Source organism: Danio rerio, chromosome 11, assembly GCF_052040795.2.
Source record: "Danio rerio strain M-AB ecotype USA chromosome 11, GRCz13ab, whole genome shotgun sequence".
NCBI classification, from domain to species: domain Eukaryota; kingdom Metazoa; phylum Chordata; class Actinopteri; order Cypriniformes; family Danionidae; genus Danio; species Danio rerio.
In genome coordinates this window covers 3,157,461-3,178,138 of record NC_141031.1, presented here as the reverse complement: position 1 = coordinate 3,178,138, position 20,678 = coordinate 3,157,461, and the positions used below count along the sequence as shown (strand labels likewise).

The following is a 20,678-nucleotide window of genomic DNA, read 5'->3' as shown; positions in this document are numbered from 1 at the left end:
TGAGTTGATCAATGGAAATCATGTCACCACACACACACACACACACACAAGCTTCTCCTATGAAGTGCTTGAATCAAAACTAGGGTTATTTTCCAAACCATATTGCTATTTGCATTTATATAGAGCTCATGCAAATGCATTTCCAAGCTCACAAATGACTCTGATAGTAAACAACAACTTTTCCAGAATAATTCCAGCTCTCATTAAAAGTTGTCTCAGCCTCAGGATTTTCTGAATATGTGATTTTGCTTTTGTAAGAACACAGACTTGCGGAGAACAGCAAAAAGTGCATGTCTCAACATTTTTACAGCAAGAAAAGATCCTCTGACAGGTTTAAGCACAATGCACGGTTATAGCTAATGAGGATCAGCAGCTAAGCCTTGAAATCTGTTGATCTCACACATCAGGGTAGCTCTCTAATTAAAGAGTTTCTCAGCCAGAAATACTGCGCTCCACCATCAGACTCCATCTGGATGGACCTGCTCCACCAGGGCCAATGACGGCGAAACGAAAAGACTAACAATGCCTCTGAAAAAATGGGCCACAGATGACTGCTTTTGCTAATGTGTCCTCTGCCAATGCTGAAACAGCCAACAGAAACAAGCAGGGTGCAAAACGAACGCTCGCCAAACGCCGAGTTCGAGTGAACAATTGCTTTTGAAGTGTATATAAAACAAGTTAACAAGATAGTTTTAAGTAACCCCAAGTTAAAGTCTGTGTGAAACGAAATGCTGAGACTTTTATTTCAGTATGTTGATTGACATCCAACTGAAACTGAGTAGCGGACGTCTTTTTGTACATCATTCCATTGCAGCAAACTAAGTAGGGGGCGTGGCTTTCTTTTAGCGCATAATTACCTCATAACAAACTGAAAGAGGCATAGTAGGGGGCGTGGCTTTCTTTTTGCACATCATTCCTCCATAATAAACTGAAAGAGGCATAGTAGGGGGCGTGGCTTTCTTTTTGCGCATCATTCCCGCATAACAAACTAACAGTGAGAGGGGCATAGTAGGGGGCGTGGCTTTCTTTTAGCGCATAATTACCTCATTACAAACTGAAAGAGGCATAGTAGCAAGGGGTGTGGCTTTCTTTTTGCACATCATTCCCTCATAACAAACTAACAGTGAGAGGGCATAGTAGGGGGTGTGGCTTTCTTTTAGCACATAATTACCTCATAACAAACTGAAAGAGGCATAGTAGGGGGCGTGGTTTTCTTTTTGCACATCATTCCCTCATAACAAACTAACAGTGAGAGGAAATATTGTGGTTGAAGCATCAAACTGACATCAGCGAAGGACTGCCACTCCAAAGACAGAAGCAAATGATCAGAGTTTGATTGAAGATTACCAAAAAAAAATTCAGTGGATTAACATGCACAGATTCAGTGATTACCTAAAGATTAACAATGTGCGCTAGCAAAATAAAGGTAAATTGATTTCACATTGACTTAAACAAATGGACAGACCGTGAAAAAAAAATTTACCTTAAAGGTACAGAATTAAATTTTGGCCACTAGAGGGCGCATATTCACAACAAACAAAGGAATATTTTGATAATGATCAATTTTTTATGCCTTTAAAACCATTTTAAAATAAATATTAGCCCCTTAATCAATATTAGCAACCTTAATTAGCCCCCTTAATCAATATTTTTTCAGATTGTTTACAGAACAAACCATCATTATACAATAATTTGCTTAATTACCTTAACTTGCCTTATTAACTTAGTTAAGGCTTTTAAGGATAATAATCCTGACTTCAACTGTTTACTGTTTAGCATTTCAAATAAGTAAAATCTGTAGTTGTTAAATGCACCTAATACAGCATGTGTGGCCAAATTCTGGACACTTTAAACAATCCAGCACAGTCCCAGCAAACAGACTTGTGAAAACACAACATGTACGATCTGATATTTACTCACCCGAGAGGTTTCTCTAGTCGGCTGGCCGGCGACCCCACAATTTCTCCCAGCGTGCAGAACATCTGGCCAAGAAAGTCCTAGATGGAGCGGGTGGATGAAGTAGGAGAGAAGGTAAGAGCTTTATCAAATTCAGCAAAATCCCACGCTCTGCCCTCTTGTTATTGTAGTGAATTGAAAGGCAAAGACGTACGTATAGTTCAAGGGGCTTCTGGGAAGGAGCGCAGCCATGTTTACAACAGAGAACAGCGTGTAACAGAAAGCACAAGACAACAAATACAATACCAGCCACACAAACAACTTCACACAAACGCACAGATTTCTGAGAACGATTGCTCTGCATGCGTTTAATGAGGTGTGATGAAATTCACAGGACAAAAATACTAAAATATCCAAATGTATTGCACTGTATTGATCTCAATCATATCAATTCTATTGTTTTATTAGAGGTGTAACGAATGCCAACTCACAGTTTGAAACACAACTGACTCCCGGATTAATAACTTTTTTTGTATTACAATTGCAGAGAGATCGTCGACCGCGCCATTCAAATCACGAGTATGAAAGCATTTTGGCTTTGCTGTAAAATATAATGATGGAAAAAGTTGTCGTGGGACCTACTTAAATGCTTAGTGTCTTAGCTAGTGTTTTCTGTCACTGTTTGATTAGCCTGCATTCCGTGTAAAGCTGCACAATTAAACAATAAAAGATCGTGATCTCAATTCAAACCCGCGCAACATGACTGATAAATGATAATGATTTGCATATGTTTATTAATCCTTCGAAGCGCCGCATTTAAATCTGCGTTTGATCGAGAGAGATTCAATTTTTACACTTTTTCAGTGAGTTACAGTTAAATAACACAGAAGCACTAGGAGAACAGTTTATAGTTCAGATATAAACACTGATGTTTATGATAAATATTAAAATCACTGTTTAATGGAACTTAACGCTGGTGAATGTTGTAGCAATTACATTGTGTAACCAAAAGGTGGCGACAAGCAACCATCAAAATGACGTCACTGAATAGGTTTTCAAAAATCATCCACCGATAATGAAACATGAGGTTTTATGTGTGAATTGTTGATTCATTAATTGAAAATAAATGAGATAGGTTGTACAAGATGTTGGATTTCTATATTTAGTATTTTTTTAGTATTGAATATTTTCCATTTTTTCAGCTGGTTCTTTCTTAATTTTTTATTTTATTAAAATTACAGGTTCTAAGTTATGTTTGGAGGCGATGCAGTTGCGCAGTAGGTAGTGCTGTCGCCTCACAGCAAGAAGGTTGCTGGCTGGTTGGCGTTTCTGTATTGAGTTTGCATGTTCTTCCTGCATTCACGTGGGTTTTCCTCCGGGTGCTCCGGTTACCCCCACAGACCAAACACATGCGGTACAGGTGAATTGGGTAGGCTAAATTGACCGTAGTGTATGAGTGTGAATGAGAGTGTATGGATGTTTCCCAGAGATGGGTTGCAGCTGGAAGGGCATCCGCTGTGTAAAATGTGCTGGAAAAGTTGGCGGTTCATTCCGCTGTGGCGACCCCGGATTAATAAAAAAAGGGACTAAGCCGAAAAGAAAATAAATGAATGAATGCATGAACTTATGTTTGGTAAAACCAATAGTTTTTGCAGTAATGTTTTTGTATAAATGGAAAGCAAGTGACATTTGTCGTCTCCCTTTTTTGCTGATCCAAAAAATAGTCCAATCCGTGACTCAAAAACTGTAGTGTGATCTAAACCGTGAGATTTGTGATCAGTTACATCCCTAGTTTTATGCTAAAGGCATTTGACAAACATGCCATTTAATTTTAAAAGAGACCATGTGATGCTATTTTAAAAGGTTTGTTAATTGGATGAATTAAAATCAAACAATTACACACAAATCCAACTAGAAGCTGTATTTTCTAATTGTATTTAAATAAAGAGAATGTCATTATACCCTCACTAAAACAACAAATGTAACTGAGGGCCTAAGACTTTTGCACAGAACTGCATTTAGGGACGTCTAGATCAGTGTTCTCTGTTTAACAGAATAAATCCATTCAGAGAGAGATGATGAACTTTGAAACTTTAAGTTCTTTTACATGCGATACAGTATCAAGTACATACTTGAGATGATACTTTACAGATCTTATGCATGCACATACATATACATAACACATTAAAGAAAACATAAAGCATCACATGGCCTGTTAAAATGTGTATATTAAAAAAAGTTTCAGCATAAACTGTTCTAAATAACAATTCTTTGTGAATTATATACATTAACTTTATGAGCTTTTCAAATGTGGACTGTAGACAAAAATGTATTTGGATATTTTTTTAAAAGAGCATTAAATGCATGTAAATGTTTTCAGTTGCACTTCAGTTTACAGTTTGTTTACTGTATCAGTCGATTTACCAAAGAAATGACTGGTTTATATAAGGTAATATGGATAATAATAATTATTTTGGGTAATAATAACAATAATATTGTAGGTTTTTCTCTGTTGATGTAATTAAAATGATAACTACATGGGATGTACCCACAAAAACAGGACTGTAAAATAAAGTGCTGCCATGTTTTCATTCAGGTTACATAAAGATCCAATCACAGCTCTACTTACATGTTTGGAAAGATCGGGACTTTTAGAGTCAACATCGTATCTGGATTAATTAGAAAAAAAAACAACCTTGTTAAATTAGTCACACAAATTGAGCAGCTAATTAAAAGATAATGTTAGCCATAAAATGCTGATTTTAAAAGAAAACGACTGCTTTAATGCTTAGAGAAATCCTCAAATACACAAAATACATCTTCATAAAGTCTTACTGTGCTTCATGTTTGATTATTAGACGAACTCTCCACATTTTAAAAGTCCCCTAGAGTTAAACAGACGAGTTTTACCATTTTTGAATCCATTCAGTCGATCTTCAGGTCAGTGCTTTTAGCTTAGCATAAATCATTGAATAGGATTAGACCATTACAATCTCGCAAAATAAATAAATAAATAAAAACATGCAAAAAAATTTATACTCCCCAGCTCGTTACTATAACAGCCCTATGTAATATGAGTTCACTAGAGTTAAACTGTTGAGTTTTAACACTTTTTAATCCATTCAGTCCATCTCCAGGTCAGGACTTTTAGCTTAGCTTAGCATAAATCATTGATTTGGATTAGACCATTAGCACCTTCTTGAAAAAAAAAATGCAAAAAAAGTAGTTTGATGATTGTCCTATTTAAAGCTGGACTCTTCCGTTGATGCAATGTGCAATGATATTACGCAGCACCTGAAAATAGTCCCCAGCTAATGATGTTACTATAACAGTGCAGAGAAATACTCAAATACACATAAAATTACATCTTCAAGTTTCAAAAAGTCTACTGTGCTTTATGTTTAATATTTAATTAACTATTAGAAAAAGCAGTCACTTTTTATGTATTCTAGAGTGAAATAGTTGAGTTTTACCATCCATTCAGTCGATGTCCAGATCAGCACTTTTAGCTTAGCTTAGCATAAACCATTTAACCGGATTAGACCATTAGCATCTCACATAAAAAATAATGCAAAAAGAGATTCACAATGTTCTTATTTCAAGCTCAACTCTTCTGCTGATGTACTCAGTGGCTGCAACAGGTGCAACAACATTACGCAGCACCTGAAAATAGTCCCCAGCTACTGTAACAGTGTTATGTAATATCATTGAGCCTGCTTCAGCCATGGTACAGCAGCAAAGTTTCTTCATTATTACGCCAGAATGAGAGTATTCTTACTCATATTGACCTAGAAAACAGCAACTTCTCTCTTCCCATCAGCTTTAGTACACAGTGTAACTACAGAAGAGTCAAGATGCACCGTTACAAACATATTTTTTAGTTTTACCACTTTTCTATGATTTCCGATATGAACCTTTCATAAAATAAAAAGGTTTTAAAGATGTTAAAGAGATCACACACACACACACACACACACACACACACACACACACACACACACACACACACACACACACACACACACACACACACACACACACACACACAAAGGAAAATTCAATCATCATTTAATCAATAGAAAAATGTTGAAAAATGTTGTAAACTATATCTCTTTTTTTCTACTATGGATGTCAGTGGCTACCAATTTCCAACATTCTTCAAATGATCTTTTTTTGTATTTAACAGAGAAAGAAACTCATGAAGGTTTAGACTTGAGGGAGAGTAAATAATAAATACATTTTTATTTTTTGGGTGAACTACCCCTTGTAAGGTTCCTCAGTGAACCATCAATGCCAATAAAGATTTAATATTATTTAAATTTTATTATGTCAAAGTAAATGTTAGAAATCAGCCCTTTAATTTCAGGATCTGCTGAAACAGTTCACCAAAACATTACATCCAAGATCTCTAACAGAAATCAGGAACAAAGTTGTATAGATATGACCAGGAACCAAAACTAATAATAAAACACTCACAAATCAAAGCGCAGGTTCTGCTTCTCCTCAAAGAAGTAGTCCAGGATGTACTTCCTGACAAAGTCCGGATTTAGTGTGTTGTCAATCACCTCCGTTCTTCCAAACTAGAAAGTGGATTAAGGAGAGATGAGGTCAGAGAGAGAGAGAGGAAAGAGACTGAGAAAATCAAACTGGATATAAAAGGAGCCGATTGAGTAATGGAGGACACACACACACACACAAAAAAAAACAGAATTGGAAAAGTTTGGTACAAAACACAGCAGAGATAAGGATTAAAGCTGAAAAATTAATGTGTTCTGATAAAAATGGATGTAATCCTGCTGATTTTGCTCTTTTATTAAGCCGTCTTTGAACTATTTTGTACTATTTCTTTTCAGTACATGTCTTACTTTGTCTGCTTTGAAAAGCAAAAACACACACAAAAAAAATCTTACTGTACAATTTTAGCCCCAAGTTTATAACTCAGTGTTTCTCAACCACTGGAGGACCACCAGCACTGCATGTGTTGATGTCTCTTTAGTCTGTCACACTCGTTACCGGTCTTTCATTCTCTGCTAATGAGCTGAAGATCTGAATCAGGTGTATTTGATTAAGGAGACATTGGAATTGTGCAGAGCCAGTGCTCCTCCAGGAACGTGGTTGAGAAACACTGGACTAGCTAAGTTGTGTGCAACTGCCAACAAATGTTCAGAATTCAAGTCAAATTCAAGTCTAATTAAAATGAGCTGAAACAACACAATTTTAGTTTTTTTTTAGGGGGAATAACTTAATTGTTTTGTTTAATAAACTTAAATTTGTAAAAAAAAAAAACAATCAAGCTAACTTAACTGCATCATGTTGTCCCAAAACAAACGGATTGAGTGGAACCCAACATTTTTTACAGTGCAGTGCTCGTTCACACGAGTGACAACCTTACAGTTTAAACTATCAAAGACACAACCTGAGTTTGATAAATAAATAAATAGCAATAATAATAATAATAATAATAGTAATAATATAGGCGACATAGTGGCCCAGAGAATGTTCACAGAGATGAAAGGGCATCTGCTGCATAAAACATGTTCTAAATAAGTTGGCGGTTCATTCCACTGTGGCGACCCCAGATAAATAAAGAGACTAAGCAAAAAAATAAAATAAAATTATGAATATATATATATATATATATATATATATATATATATATATATATATATATATATATATATATATATATATATATATATATATATATATATATATTTATTATTATTATTTTTTTTTATAAAAATCACACATATTTATCAGACATGCTACACTGACTTGTCAGCACTGTAAAAAATGCTGGGTTCCACACAGTCCCTTCATGTCATCCCAATGCAAATCGATGAAGTTAGCCTAATTGTTTTTATAATTATTTTGTTTTTGGTAGAGCATAAAACAATTAAGTTGAGAATAACCTCAAGAATTGTGTTGTTTCAGCTCATTTTAAGCAAGTAGTTTGAACAAGCGACAAAAATATTTTGCTTTTCACAAATTTCCATGAATTACTTTAATTTAAAGACAAATATTTATAATACAAATATTGTTTAATGTTTTGGTGTAAGCTGTTTGTTCAAACTACTTAGGCACCCCAAAACCTCAATAAATGTGTTGTTTAAGCTCAATTGAAACAATTGTTTATAGTATACACTGTAAATAACGCTGGCTTCCACACAATCAATTTGTGTTGGGACAACATAAAGGGGTTGAATTAACTTATTGTTTTTAAAAAATTTAAGTAAATTAAATATAAAACAATTAAGTTAATGCAATGTGTATTGTAATTTCATGTAATGTAATGTGTATTAGCGCATTTATTGTGTATGGCAATTCACCCAAAGCATTTCACAATCATGAGGGGGGTCTCTCCACACCACCCCCCGTCTGCAGCATCCACTTGGATAATGCAATGGCAGACACAGCACAACTGCGCCAGTGCGCTCATCACACACCAGCTATAGTGGTATTAGAGAGACAGTGATAGAGCCAATTTGAATGGAATCCATAAAGCAAATTTGGCCAGGACACCGGGGTTACACCCCTATTCTTTTACAAGAAGTGCCATGGGATATTTAATGACCACAGAGAGTCAGGAACTCAGTTTAACGACTCATCTGAAAGGGGGGGCTACATTTCCAGAATGAGCCTGGGTTGGCAAAAACACATATTTGGGTGTATAAGCATTGAGATTAAGAACCATTGGTCATGGGTTCAAATTATTCATCATTTTTCCCTTTCTTTAATTTCTGGCCCTCTTTTTTTTCTAGTTATTGTCTTTTTTTCTGACCTCCAGAGAGTGGTGTGAAGCCGCAGGACTGCTTTCTGAGGTGTGCAAAGGTTTAGTAAAACTTTAAGTCGTCAGCACTAATTACAGCAGTGCGGCTACTTCACAGCTCTGAGGACCCGTCACTGTTATATCTGCTTAATTAGAGGGGCTTCAGTCAAACACTGTTACATCCCCCTGAACCCCAGCGAGGGCCAGCTCACTCCATCATTAACCCCTTTCCCCTTTAAGAAAAAAAAGCCTGCGTAATTGGACAGGTTACGTCCCCTCTTTCTCAGGTTAAATGTGCTGCAAAGCAATAAAGACCACCTTTTGACACTGAGCCGATCTGAGTCAGTGTTTGTTTAGTGGCTTCACCTGGAGGCTTGCTGACGTCTCGTGGAATATTTGCCAGACATAAATTATTCAGTGTCTGGAAAAGTTTGCATAAACGAATAAATAACCTGTTGTTTCCATGCACTGGTGCTGTACTGAGATCATCAATCGAGACTGCTGCAGTGTTTACAGTACCCTGTGGAACATGTTTTTCACACCTTTATGCATTAACAGTATATCCCTAAAAATTATAATAATTTTCAATATATATTATTTTTCAGTGAAAAGCTAAATGAGACCCTTAAAGAAGCATTTTATTTATTTATTTATTTATTTTATTATTTTTTTTATTTTTTATTTATTTATTTATTTATTATTATTTTTTTATTTTAACAAACCTTTAGTTAAACTGCTAAGTTAATCATTTAATTTAATTTTGTTTTGTTTTGTTTCATTTTTCTTAGTTTAGTTTAATTTAATCTTTTTTTAGTTTAATTTAATTTAATACATTTTTTATGTAATTTAATTATTATTTATTTTTCTTATATTTAATTTTATATAATATGATTTATTTTTTATTTATTTTTATTTTATTATTTAGTTTATTATTTGCACTATTTTATTTTTATTTTTTATTTTTATGTTATTTTATTTTAAGATTTTTAATAAAATAAAATAAATTAAAATAAAACAAAATTAAATTAAATTAAATTAAATTAAATTAAATTAAATTAAATTAAATTAAATTAAATTAAATTAAATTAAATTAAATTAAATTTAATAAAAAAATAGGACATATTTAACAATTCTATTTTTTGAATTACAGTGTAGCCCTCAAAATACAAATATTTAGCCATGTTTTTTTATAAAGAGTTTTTAAAAATTATTTAAGTATAATAAACATGTAGTAATGACATATTTTATATTCTGTATTTAAATTAAATTAGTGTTACATTTTTACATAAATATTGTCACATGAATCACATAAACTAATATATGCCCACATTAAAATCAATCACATTAATAAAATAATAGCTTCTGAATATACAAAGAAAAATATACTTTAAAAAACACATACAATTAAATAAATAAACAAATCCGAGAGCACAAGCCAACTGCGAAAGCTTGTAAAAGTCAAGAGTTCAAATTACTTATGCGGAAATTAAGTAACCATTTTAATTGCAGTATCCACAAAGAGCTTTCAGCCACCTAATGAATAAACCCTCATTAGAGGACAAGTATGTGTGCCGCTGTGCAGCTAGAAATAAACCAGATCTGTTCATTTCAAATCAACAAGCTAAAAGCTATATAAAGAGAAGCTCAATTATTAGCAATTGCTATAATCACTCCTCATCTAAAACGGAGTTCCCTCGGTAAGCTGGATATTAATGTTGTACTACATGTTTCATTCTACTTTCATTAAACTCAGAAAGAACTAAAAGGTCTGTGCGGCTTCGCAATTACGTCGTCAGGAATGACAGCGATGAAGGCTCGTAATTAAAATGTTTGTTGACAGAATGTGCTAAGTTGCTACTGCCTTGGCCGTGCTTGTAATTTCCAAGAATTGTACATTTTATTGAAGCTTGTTAAAACTGAGGCACTTAATGAAAGATCCTCGCATTTCAGTTCAGCCCCACTGATTGGTGTAATCATTAACAAGCGTATAACTTGAAGAAAATATGAAGATATAAAAATATTCTACATGAACAGCTGGGAATTAAGGCAACACATTATTAGAGATTTGGAGAAGAGAGATAAAATGCTACTTAAGTCCTCATTTGGATTGCTATTACAAGTGATCAAGCAACTGTTCACTCCAGCAAAAGGAGTGCTGGGGTGTGTTTCCCAAACAATGGGACAATGCGGCATTTCTAATCAGCAACTCAATGCATTTAGGCACATAGACATGGTCAAGACGGTCTGCTGCAGTTCAAACCGAGCATCAGAATGGGGAGGAAAGGGGATTCAGGTGAATTTAAATGTGTCTGAGTATTTCAGAAACTGCTGATCTACAGGGATTTTCACGCACAACCATCCCTAGATTTTACAGAGAATGGTCTGAAAAAGTTGGGTACTACAACTACTTTTAAGTTGACTACATTTTTAGAATTTTTTATTAAATGAACTTGAATAGTAAATGCTGAATTTAGATTGTTCTTTTGTTTATTATTTTATTATTTATATTGTCAGACAGCTAAAACATTTAACTAAATGTGTTAAATCAGCGATTGGCATACTGAAAATCTTATAAAATTGATAGATATAAAGATTTTACGTTTATCGTGATAAATATCGATATCGACTGATGACGTTTATCGTGATAATTTTTTTGCCATATCTGTCACATCCGTCAGTGACCACCTGAGGGCGCTGTAGTGCACTAGGACTTTGTAGGCACTACAGCGTCCCAGGAAAAGAACTACATTTTCATACATGCCCCGCGCACACACCGGAACACCTACACTGACCTGTCATCACATCTGTTTTGTGTTGCCGTTGATTATCTGGACTATTTATACAACCATTTCACCTCAGTTTGTCATGGCGTCGTTTGTCTACCTTGTCTGTCTTGTTCCCAGTCTGGCAGTAAGTTTGATATTCTTAGTTGTTTGTTCCTGATCGTGTTTTTGTATTTTTGCTTAGTCTAGTTTTTCGAGTTTTGTTTCCTGAGCCTTGTCTCTGTTTTAGTTTCTGATTTTGTGGTTTATTTGTACTTTGAACGCCTTGTTTTATGTTTTTTGCACTGTAAATAAATCTGCACTTGAATCCGCAATATTTTGTTCCCGTTTTGATATTGTTTTGATCACGCTAAACGTGACAATATCGCCCAGCTCTACTTAGCAGTTACAAGTGACAATGGGTGTACTTTATTTTTTAAAATTCAACTTGTTGCTTTTAAGACATTTGGTTTACACTCGTTAAGTAACTAATCACTTTTATAGTGTAATTTCTTTATTTTAAAGTGATGGTTTACTCAATTTTTGAAGTCAACTAATTAAAAACAATGGGCGTACTCAGTTTAAGTGAACTTATATTAAAGGAAATTAAATGGAACTAATTAAAACTTGTTTACTTTGTATTTTAGTATTAAATAAATCTAAAATACACAAATCTTAGCACTCTTTGAGCTACTGTTTTGAAACCCCAGCATCTCCCCACAGTGCGTTCTCCTCCAGATCTTGACATCCTGCGGTGACGGTTCTGTCAGAAAGAAGCTCTTGCGCAGGGATTGCATGGACAGTGGGCAGCATGTCACGAAAGCACTCAAGCCTATACAATGAAAATGCCCAAAAGTCATTTACAGTACAGAAACCAGTCAGAATCCTCACAGAAATGAGTTTAGGTGTTGTCAACAGTATATCTGTGTAATATATTAAGAAATACATTGACAGCTGTTGTTCAGCGTGTTTGTGTTTAGGAGCAATAAAGGGTAAGCTCACACAAAAACGAACAGTTCTGCTATTAATTACTCTCATGTCATTGCAGACCTTCATTTGTGCTCAGAACACAAATTAGGATATTTTACATGAAATCAGAGAGCTCTCTCATCCTTCATAGACAGCAAGTTTCACAATTTAAAATGAGTTTAAAGCTATTTTTAGGCTGCCCACTTAATTGTTTTATGTTCAATCCACTTACATTTGTAAAAACCCTGAAGTTAATTGGAATGTGTTGCGACAACATCAAGGAATTGTGTGGAACCCAGCATTTCTTACAGTGAATGTCTACAAAAATACAGAAAAACATCCTCAAAACAGACCATATACATTCAGCGGTTCAATCTGATCATGATGAAGCTACGAGGATACTTATGTGTGCTTATAAAACAAAAATAATGTCTTTATTCAACAGATTCTTCTCCTCAGTGTCAGTATATTGTGCATAAGCATGCGCACACAGAACTGCCGCTCACTGGATATTTTCTCATTTTGTGCCATTCTCTGTAAACCCAAGAGAAAGTTGTGTGTGAAAATCCCAGTAGATCAGCAGTTTCTGAAATACTCAGACAGGCCCGTCTAACATCAACAACCATGCCACGTTTAAAGTCACTTAAATCCCCTTTCTTCCCCATTATGATGCCTGATTTAAACTGCAGCAGATCGTCTTGACCATGTCCCAAAGCCTAAATGAATTGAGCTGCTGCCATATGATGGGCTGCGTTAACAAGCAGTTGAACCTAATAAAGTGGCCGGTGAAAGTACATCTGTTCATCATCAAGTGAGTTTATCATCAAGGCACTGAATCAAATTCAGTGTGTACTGAAATATTTCTCTTTGTAATGTTCTACATATGGGCCAGAATTCTACTTATGAGCTTTTGAATGCTACCTAATACAATATTCATCTCCAAAGGCATTTAGATGGGTAAAATAAGTACACATCTACCCGCTCTTATCTGAAACCTAGAGATAACAGCAAAGATTAATCAGCATGGCCCAGCAGGACAATCCTCTTCTGATTCGGTGGCTCAAATTGAAAACCACAGACACACTGACTCATGGTTGTAGCAGCAGCGTTGGAGAAACAGCGCAGCTCGAGACGGAGAAGATGATCTGGCTGTGGCTTGTTAGTGATCAGATGCTGGATGTGTTTGGATTTTGTATGGAAGAGGAAGAACAGACCACATACTGCTGGAGGAAGCACCCACACGCCTGATTGGACAACAACACCACTGAGGAAAACACTGCACTGCAATGTGTTTATGAGTGTGTGTATGCATGTGTCTGAATGTGCCTGTGTGTTATTTAGTAATATTAAGGTACACATTTCCCCCTTCTGTTTATTGTGTGTGTGTGTGTGTGTGTGTGTGTGTGTGTGTGTGTGTGTGTGTGTTCGCTCACCTCTCTCCACTGCTTGGTCTCCACGCCCTGAGTGTACAAGACACACACTGTGAAAAGAGACAGAAACAGCAAAAAGTGAGTGCCAGTGTGTATACACCTGCAATAAAAACTGTATCACTCTTTATTGTACATTGATTTGATGTTACTATTAATTAAAGCTTTAAACCACACTTAATGTAGAATTAAAGTTTTGATTCATTAGATGTAATTATACATAAATGTCTTGATTCTAAAGCATGTTCATGAGACAAATGCAACACAAAATGAAGTACTTCAGTGTTTCTCAACCACGTTCCTGGAGGAGCACCTGCTCTGCAGGTTTTCCATGTCTACTTAACCAAACACACCTGATTCAGATCATCAGCTCATTAGCAGAGACTGAAAGAGCTGTAATGAGTGTGACAGGCAAAGGAGACATCCAAAACATGCAGTGCTGGTGGTCCTTCAGGAACGTGGTTGAGAAATACTGAAGTACAGTATGTCAAATGTGTGATCTGCATATGTTGCCATATAGCAGCTTTATACAGTATATGGGGAAACAAGAATAAATGACAATTATAATCGATTTCAAAACAAAGCAGATGATCTAAAGCTCTGAAAATGCCCTGAAATAGAGAATAACATGCTTTAGGGCAGTTGTTCTCAACCACGTTCCTGGAGGAGCACCAGCTCTGCATATTTTCCATGTCTCCTTAACAAAAACCCCCTGATTCAGATCATCAGCAGAGACTGAAAGAGCTGTATTGAGCGTGACAGGCAAAGGAGACATCCAAAATGATCTGATCATGCAGTGCTGGTGGTCCTTCAGGAACGTGGTTGAGAAACACTGAAGTACAGTATGTCAAATGTGTGATCTGCATATGTTGCCATAGAGCAGCTTTATCCAGTTCATGGTGAAACAAGAATAAATGACAATTATAATCCATTTCAGAACAAAGCAGATGATCTAAAGCTCTGAAAATGCCCTGAAATAGAGAATAACTGACTTTTAAGTGCTTTAGAGCAGTGTTTCTCAACCACGTTCCTGGAGGAGCACCAGCTCTGCTCATTTTCCAAAGCACACCTGATTCTGAGCTCATTAGCAGAGACTGAAAGACCTCTAATGGTTGTGCCAGGAATGTGGTTGAGAAACACTGCTTTAAAGCTTCTTTTTCATGCTCGTTCTGCAGACCTTTTTCCATGCTCAAATAACAACATTACGCACTAAAGGAAGATCATAAAAAAGCATGAATTTACATTTTTTGGAGGAAATTTTCATTTGCAATCTCTCCTTAAAGGGGCAGTTCACCCAAAAATCTAAATTGTCTTCATTTACTCACCTCTTATTAGTTTCAAACCTTTATGAGAAACTATATTTTAAAGAAACCTGAAACCTCTAACAATTGACTTCCATAGTATTTATTTTTCCTATTGAAGTGGATGGTTACAGGTTTTCAGCTTTCTTCAAAATATTATCTTTTGTGTTCAACAGAAGAAAGAAACCTTAAGTTTTGAGGTTTTTCAAGGTTTGAAACCACTTGAAGGAGAGTAAATTGCGAGTAGATTTGATTTTTAGGTTAACTATCCCTTTCGAAAAAAACATCAGCCAAAAGAACTGTACACTGTCAAAAAATCAATAAATTAGCAGTTTAAATAATAACAATAATAATAATTCCCTTCATTTATACAGCTTTTTCTGGGCACTCAAAGCACTTTACACATTTTAGGGGGAATCTCCTCATCCACCACCAGTGTGTTGCATCCACCTGGATGAGGTGACGGCAGCCATTTTGCACCAGATCACACATCACACACCAGCTGATTGGTGAAGAGGAGACAGAGTGATGAAGTCAATTATGATATGGGTATGGTTAGGAGGCCATGAGGGACAGAGACCAATGGGCAAATTTGGCCAGGACGCCGAGGTTAAACCCCAACTGTTTTCCGAAGAACATTCTGGGATTTTTAAAGAACACAGAGAGTCAGGACCTCGGTTCAACGTCTCATCCGAAAGACCCCATTAATATGCTGGGGCATTAGGACCCACACAGACTGCAGGCTAAGCGCCCTCTGCTGGTCTCACTAACACCACTTACATTTTCCATTTTTTTGTGATTCATGTTTTATTTTCCCCATTATGGATGCATTTAAATGGCATTATGGGACCTTGATCCTTTTCCCAACAACTTCTAACCTTGAAAAGTTGTTCCAAAAAGTGACTTTTATTAGCATTTTTATAGTACCAGATACCAAAAACCTGGTAATAATCTGCCAGTACTATTTTACACACTTATTTGACCATATTATATCTTATTCATTTATTCATTTTCTTTTCGGCTTAGTCTGCTTAAGGGGTCACCACAGCGGAATGAACCGCCAACTTATCCAGCATGTTTTACGCAGCAAATGCCCTTCCAGCCGCAACCCAACACTGGGAAACACCCAAACCCTCTTGCAGTCACACACATAGACTACAGCCAATTTAGCTTATTCCGTTCAACTATTCGCATGTGCTTAGACTGTGGGGGAAACCGGAGCACCCGGAGCTAACATGGGGAGAACATGCAAACTCCACACAGAAACGCCAACTGGCCCAGTCAGGGCTCAAACCAGAGACCTTCTTGCTGTGAGTCGATCATGCTACCCACAGTGCCACTGTGATGCTATTATCTCTAATACCAGGGGTCACCAAACTTGTTCCTGGAGGGCCGGTGTGCTGTAGATTTCAACTCCAACCCTAACCAAGCACACCTGAACAAGCTAATCAAGGTCTCACTAGGTATACTTGAAACACCCTGGCAAGCGTGTTAAGGCAAGTTGGAGCTAAACCCTACAGGGACACCAGCCCTCCAGGACCGACATTGGTGACCCCTGACTTATACATTAAACTATTTCTAACTACTAAAATGTCAATAAAAGTCACTTTGTTTCAGAGCAGATATCAACATCTCATAATGCACTTCACAACCGTAAATAAACAGTAAACACTTGTGAGTCTATTTTTTACAGTGTAGTTCTTTTAGGATCTCTCCCTCTTCAAAGAGTCTCAGTGAAACTTGCTGCATCTGCGTTGAGGTTTCATTCAGCTTGGCTGGAGACACGCAGAGTTGCGCATGAGAAGAACTCATCAGAAACACACTGATGTTTGATGAGAAGCGAAAGACAAGAGCGTACTGAGAAAGAAGTGCGGGGGGGGGTGCTAATTAATGCAGAACGAGCATCAAATCAAAGCTGAGTTTCATCTTCTGTTGGCTGTACTCACGTGGATCAGATTTGGAGAACGTGTCTCTGTCTAAGAGATTCCTGGGGAGACAGTAAAAAAAAAAAGAAGGAGATCAGTATAATTCTGACAGCGCGATTAAACGCTATCAGTGACACACTGACATTTGAAGCGGTATTGAAGATGCTTTTTGACAATTTCATTAAAACGGCTCATTGGAATTTCACAAAAGCAGATATGGGGAAGAAGGTTCAAGAATGACATGCAGAAGTGTTGACTGCAGACTGCGGCGATGTACTGAGGAGACATTCACATTGAAACCCAAACATCAGGAACATCACGTCTGTCATTTTCATCATCGCAACAGGTCATCAACACAGTTTAAAAGTCACAACATGAAGGAAAATAAGTGTCAGAAGACTTCGAAACGCCCAAAGAAGATTTACCTCTCAGCATTTAAAACAAGGGATGTCCAGATCCAATCATGTGATCAGAAATCAGGCCTGATCACACAGTTTCAGACTTGAATCGGACATTACCTCCTGATCAGAACTCGAATATATGTGTGTTTGTATACATATATTCTCATTATTTTTTAATAAATATTGGGTTCAATGCTAAGGACATTTTCTACTGGCCCGACTGGACCAGCAGTTCAGATTTTTACTGGCCCTGCCAAAATTTTCACTGGCCTCAACAAAATAAATAAATAAATAAATAAAAATAAGTTTTTTTTTAGCCAGATATTTTAAATAATGTGTCAAAAATAATGTCTTTAAATCTAGAATTTAAATATTTTTAAAATGTTAAAATATTTAGCAGTAAAATACAGCAGTATGGAAAATGAGCAGGAATTTTATTGCTAAACAAAAAGTGGCTGACTTAAAAGTGATGGAAAACCATGCAAAACATCATTTCATTTTTTTCGTTGTGTTGTACCCATGTAAATATCTTTTTCCACAACGTTGGAAACAGACGTTTTCTTTTAGCTTCATCATTTGATGTTGCCGTCTCTTCACTGTTCTGGTTTTTACCAGGTTGTGGAAAAAATAACGTGCTCACAACAATCAATCAGATAAAAGGAACCAAAAAGCAATATGGGGTTTACGACTTTACAGAAAACGTAGCATTCTGAGACTTAAAAGCACAAATTGTTTCTCGGTTCTAAGACTGTATTTGCACACAATTGACAGTAGCAGGCAAATTAAAATTTGATGACAAGGCAGCACTGGCCTGATCGGGCCAGTAACGATTCTCTTTACTGTCCCGAACATCTCTCATGCTGGCCCCGGGCCATCGGGCAGCCCTTAATGTTGAGCCCTGACATCTATAGTCATGAGTCTAAAAGCACATTAATGGCTTCGCAAACACTGTGGCACTTTATTTTTTTTGTTTACATGCCTGCCTGATATTTTAAGCTGAGGTGCTGTTTGTTTTTATATTAGATTGTTTTATATTTACTGTTGCACTGAAGTCTAAAAGTGAAGAATTGATGTTATTTATTACTTGATCGTTCAAGCTTCCTCACAGAAGTGCTCTGTTTGTTAATAAAGTTGCTGAATGTTAAAATAAGGTGAATTAAATAAAAAAGAAAAAAACATCCTGGATCTGTTTCTTCTCTCCTCTTTATCCTTTTTTATAGAAGTATCGGATTGGGTTTCAGTACCGGTAGATACTCTAGATCAGGGGTGGCCAACCCTGTTCCTGGAGAGCCACCTTCCTGCAGATTTCAGTTGCAACCCATATCAAACACACCTCCCTGTAATTACCACGTGGTGTTCAGGTCCCAATTAATTGGTTCAGGTGTGTTTGATATGGGTTGCAACTGAAACCTGCAGGAAGCTGGCTCTCCAGGAACAGGACTGGCCACTGCTGCTCTAGATTAAATGACTCGAATGCAAAAAAAAAAAAAAAAAAAAAAAAAAAACTTGATCAGGACATCCCTATTTAAAACAACTGTTATAAACTCTATTTTGAAATGAAGTAAAATAAACCTAAAATATGTACAGTCAGAATTATTAACCCCCCTTTGAATTTCTCTTTTTTTATATACATATATATTTCCTAAATTATGTTTAACAGAGCAAGGCAGGCAAACTTTTAAATAAAGTGCCATCAGAGTTTTTCGTATTCCCTGCTTTCATAATCCAGACATTGAACACTGTCATATTCTGTCCAGCTGCACCGTTTTGCAGTGAATGTTCAATATGCTTATGGTCGATGCCTGTAACAGTGAAAGATTGTCATTTCTGTTTCTAAATGCAGCAGATGTTGATGCTCATCCTACATACACTAGACTATTTTTAACCAACAGTAATTATCAGATGACACATTCTTTGTTGCCAAGGTGTTTGCCTGCTCTCAGAGCAGTTTCACTTTGTTTTATTGTTGTTATTAAAACAGAACAGAGGCACCACGGTGGCTTAGTGGTTAGCACTATCACCTCACAGCAAAAAGGTCAATAGTTCGAGTCCAGGCTGGGTCAGTTGGCATTTTAGTGTGGAGTTTGCATGTTCTCACCATGTAGCGTGGGTTTCCTCCGGGTGCTCCGGTTTCCCCCACAGTCCAAACACATGGGCTATAGGGGAATTGGATGAAGTAAATTGGCTGTAGTGTATTAGTGTGTGTGTGAATAAGTGTATGGGTGTTTCCCAGTACTCAGGATAAAAGATAACAGCTATCTTAATCCTGGAACAACATTACAATCAGCCAATCAGAATTAAAGGATATGTTTACGTTTATGTTAAGTTTAGGAATTAATAAACATTGTTAACACACGTGCTTCTCGTGTTACATGCATCTATAGACTGTTCACACACATACACACACACACACAAAATAGTGATTCTCTCTTAAAGGAGCCACACCCTATTTTCACTCATTACAGACACTTTTTATTTTAGAGAGCAGGCATGAGACTCATCCTTTTCATTTTCTGTCTGATTAAGGCTCAAACTGATATTGCTAACAGCTCCTTTTACTGACACTATTTACACATCAGGCAAAGCATGCTTGTGAAGGCCTGATGCTTTTTCTGGTGACGTGGAGCCAATTTGCGAATCACAGCACATAATGTTAGCTGACCAATCAGAGCCTCTTTTTTGAGGGCGGTCCATTCAGGGGAACTAGGAAATATGTCGTTTTCATGTTAGCTGAATAGCTGTATATGATCAAAGTGAGATATAAGTAAAAAAAATAACATTATTTTTTACAAATGAAGCACACACCAAGGTTATTATAGTCAACGAAAACGAATGAAAACAACGAAAACTAACATTTAAATAATTTCGTTAACTGAAATAAAAATAAAAACAAGTTTAAAAAAATAGAACTAACTGAAACTGTATTGTGCACATACAAAACTAACTGTAATTAACTAAAATTATAGCAAAAACCTCCTTCGTTTTCGTTTTTGTAAATGTATTTAATACATAATCTTACTCTAAGCCTTTTAGAAGTAAATATAATTCGCGCTGCAGGTGTTTAACCCGTATGGCACCTCAGAGTCTGTAGTCCTGCTGTCATTGGCCAGATCGAGCTGGTTCTCCTCCACCCATCCTCACTGTTGCTCCCACGACAAAAAAACAACGACTGGACATGACAGAAGCACGATGACAGCATTAAGTAGACACTTAAAACTATTACTTTAA

The 20,678-nt window shown here is 36.3% G+C and overlaps 1 protein-coding gene across 3 annotated transcripts in view; it reads right to left on the bottom strand.

Annotated features, from left to right (window-relative positions):
• The window catches only part of cpne5b (copine Vb), a 226,184-nt gene that overhangs the window by 111,216 nt on the left and 94,290 nt on the right, over positions 1-20,678 (bottom strand). Inside the window, exons 2-7 of one of the 3 annotated variants that reach the window (XM_087272008.1) lie at positions 17,071-17,111; positions 13,830-13,876; positions 6,373-6,476; positions 4,526-4,565; positions 2,111-2,128; positions 1,921-1,997 (exon numbers count right to left, since the gene is read on the bottom strand). In XM_087272008.1, coding sequence (XP_087128134.1) covers positions 1,921-1,997; positions 2,111-2,128; positions 4,526-4,565; positions 6,373-6,476; positions 13,830-13,876; positions 17,071-17,111 — 327 coding nt within the window. 3 annotated transcript variants of the gene reach the window in all.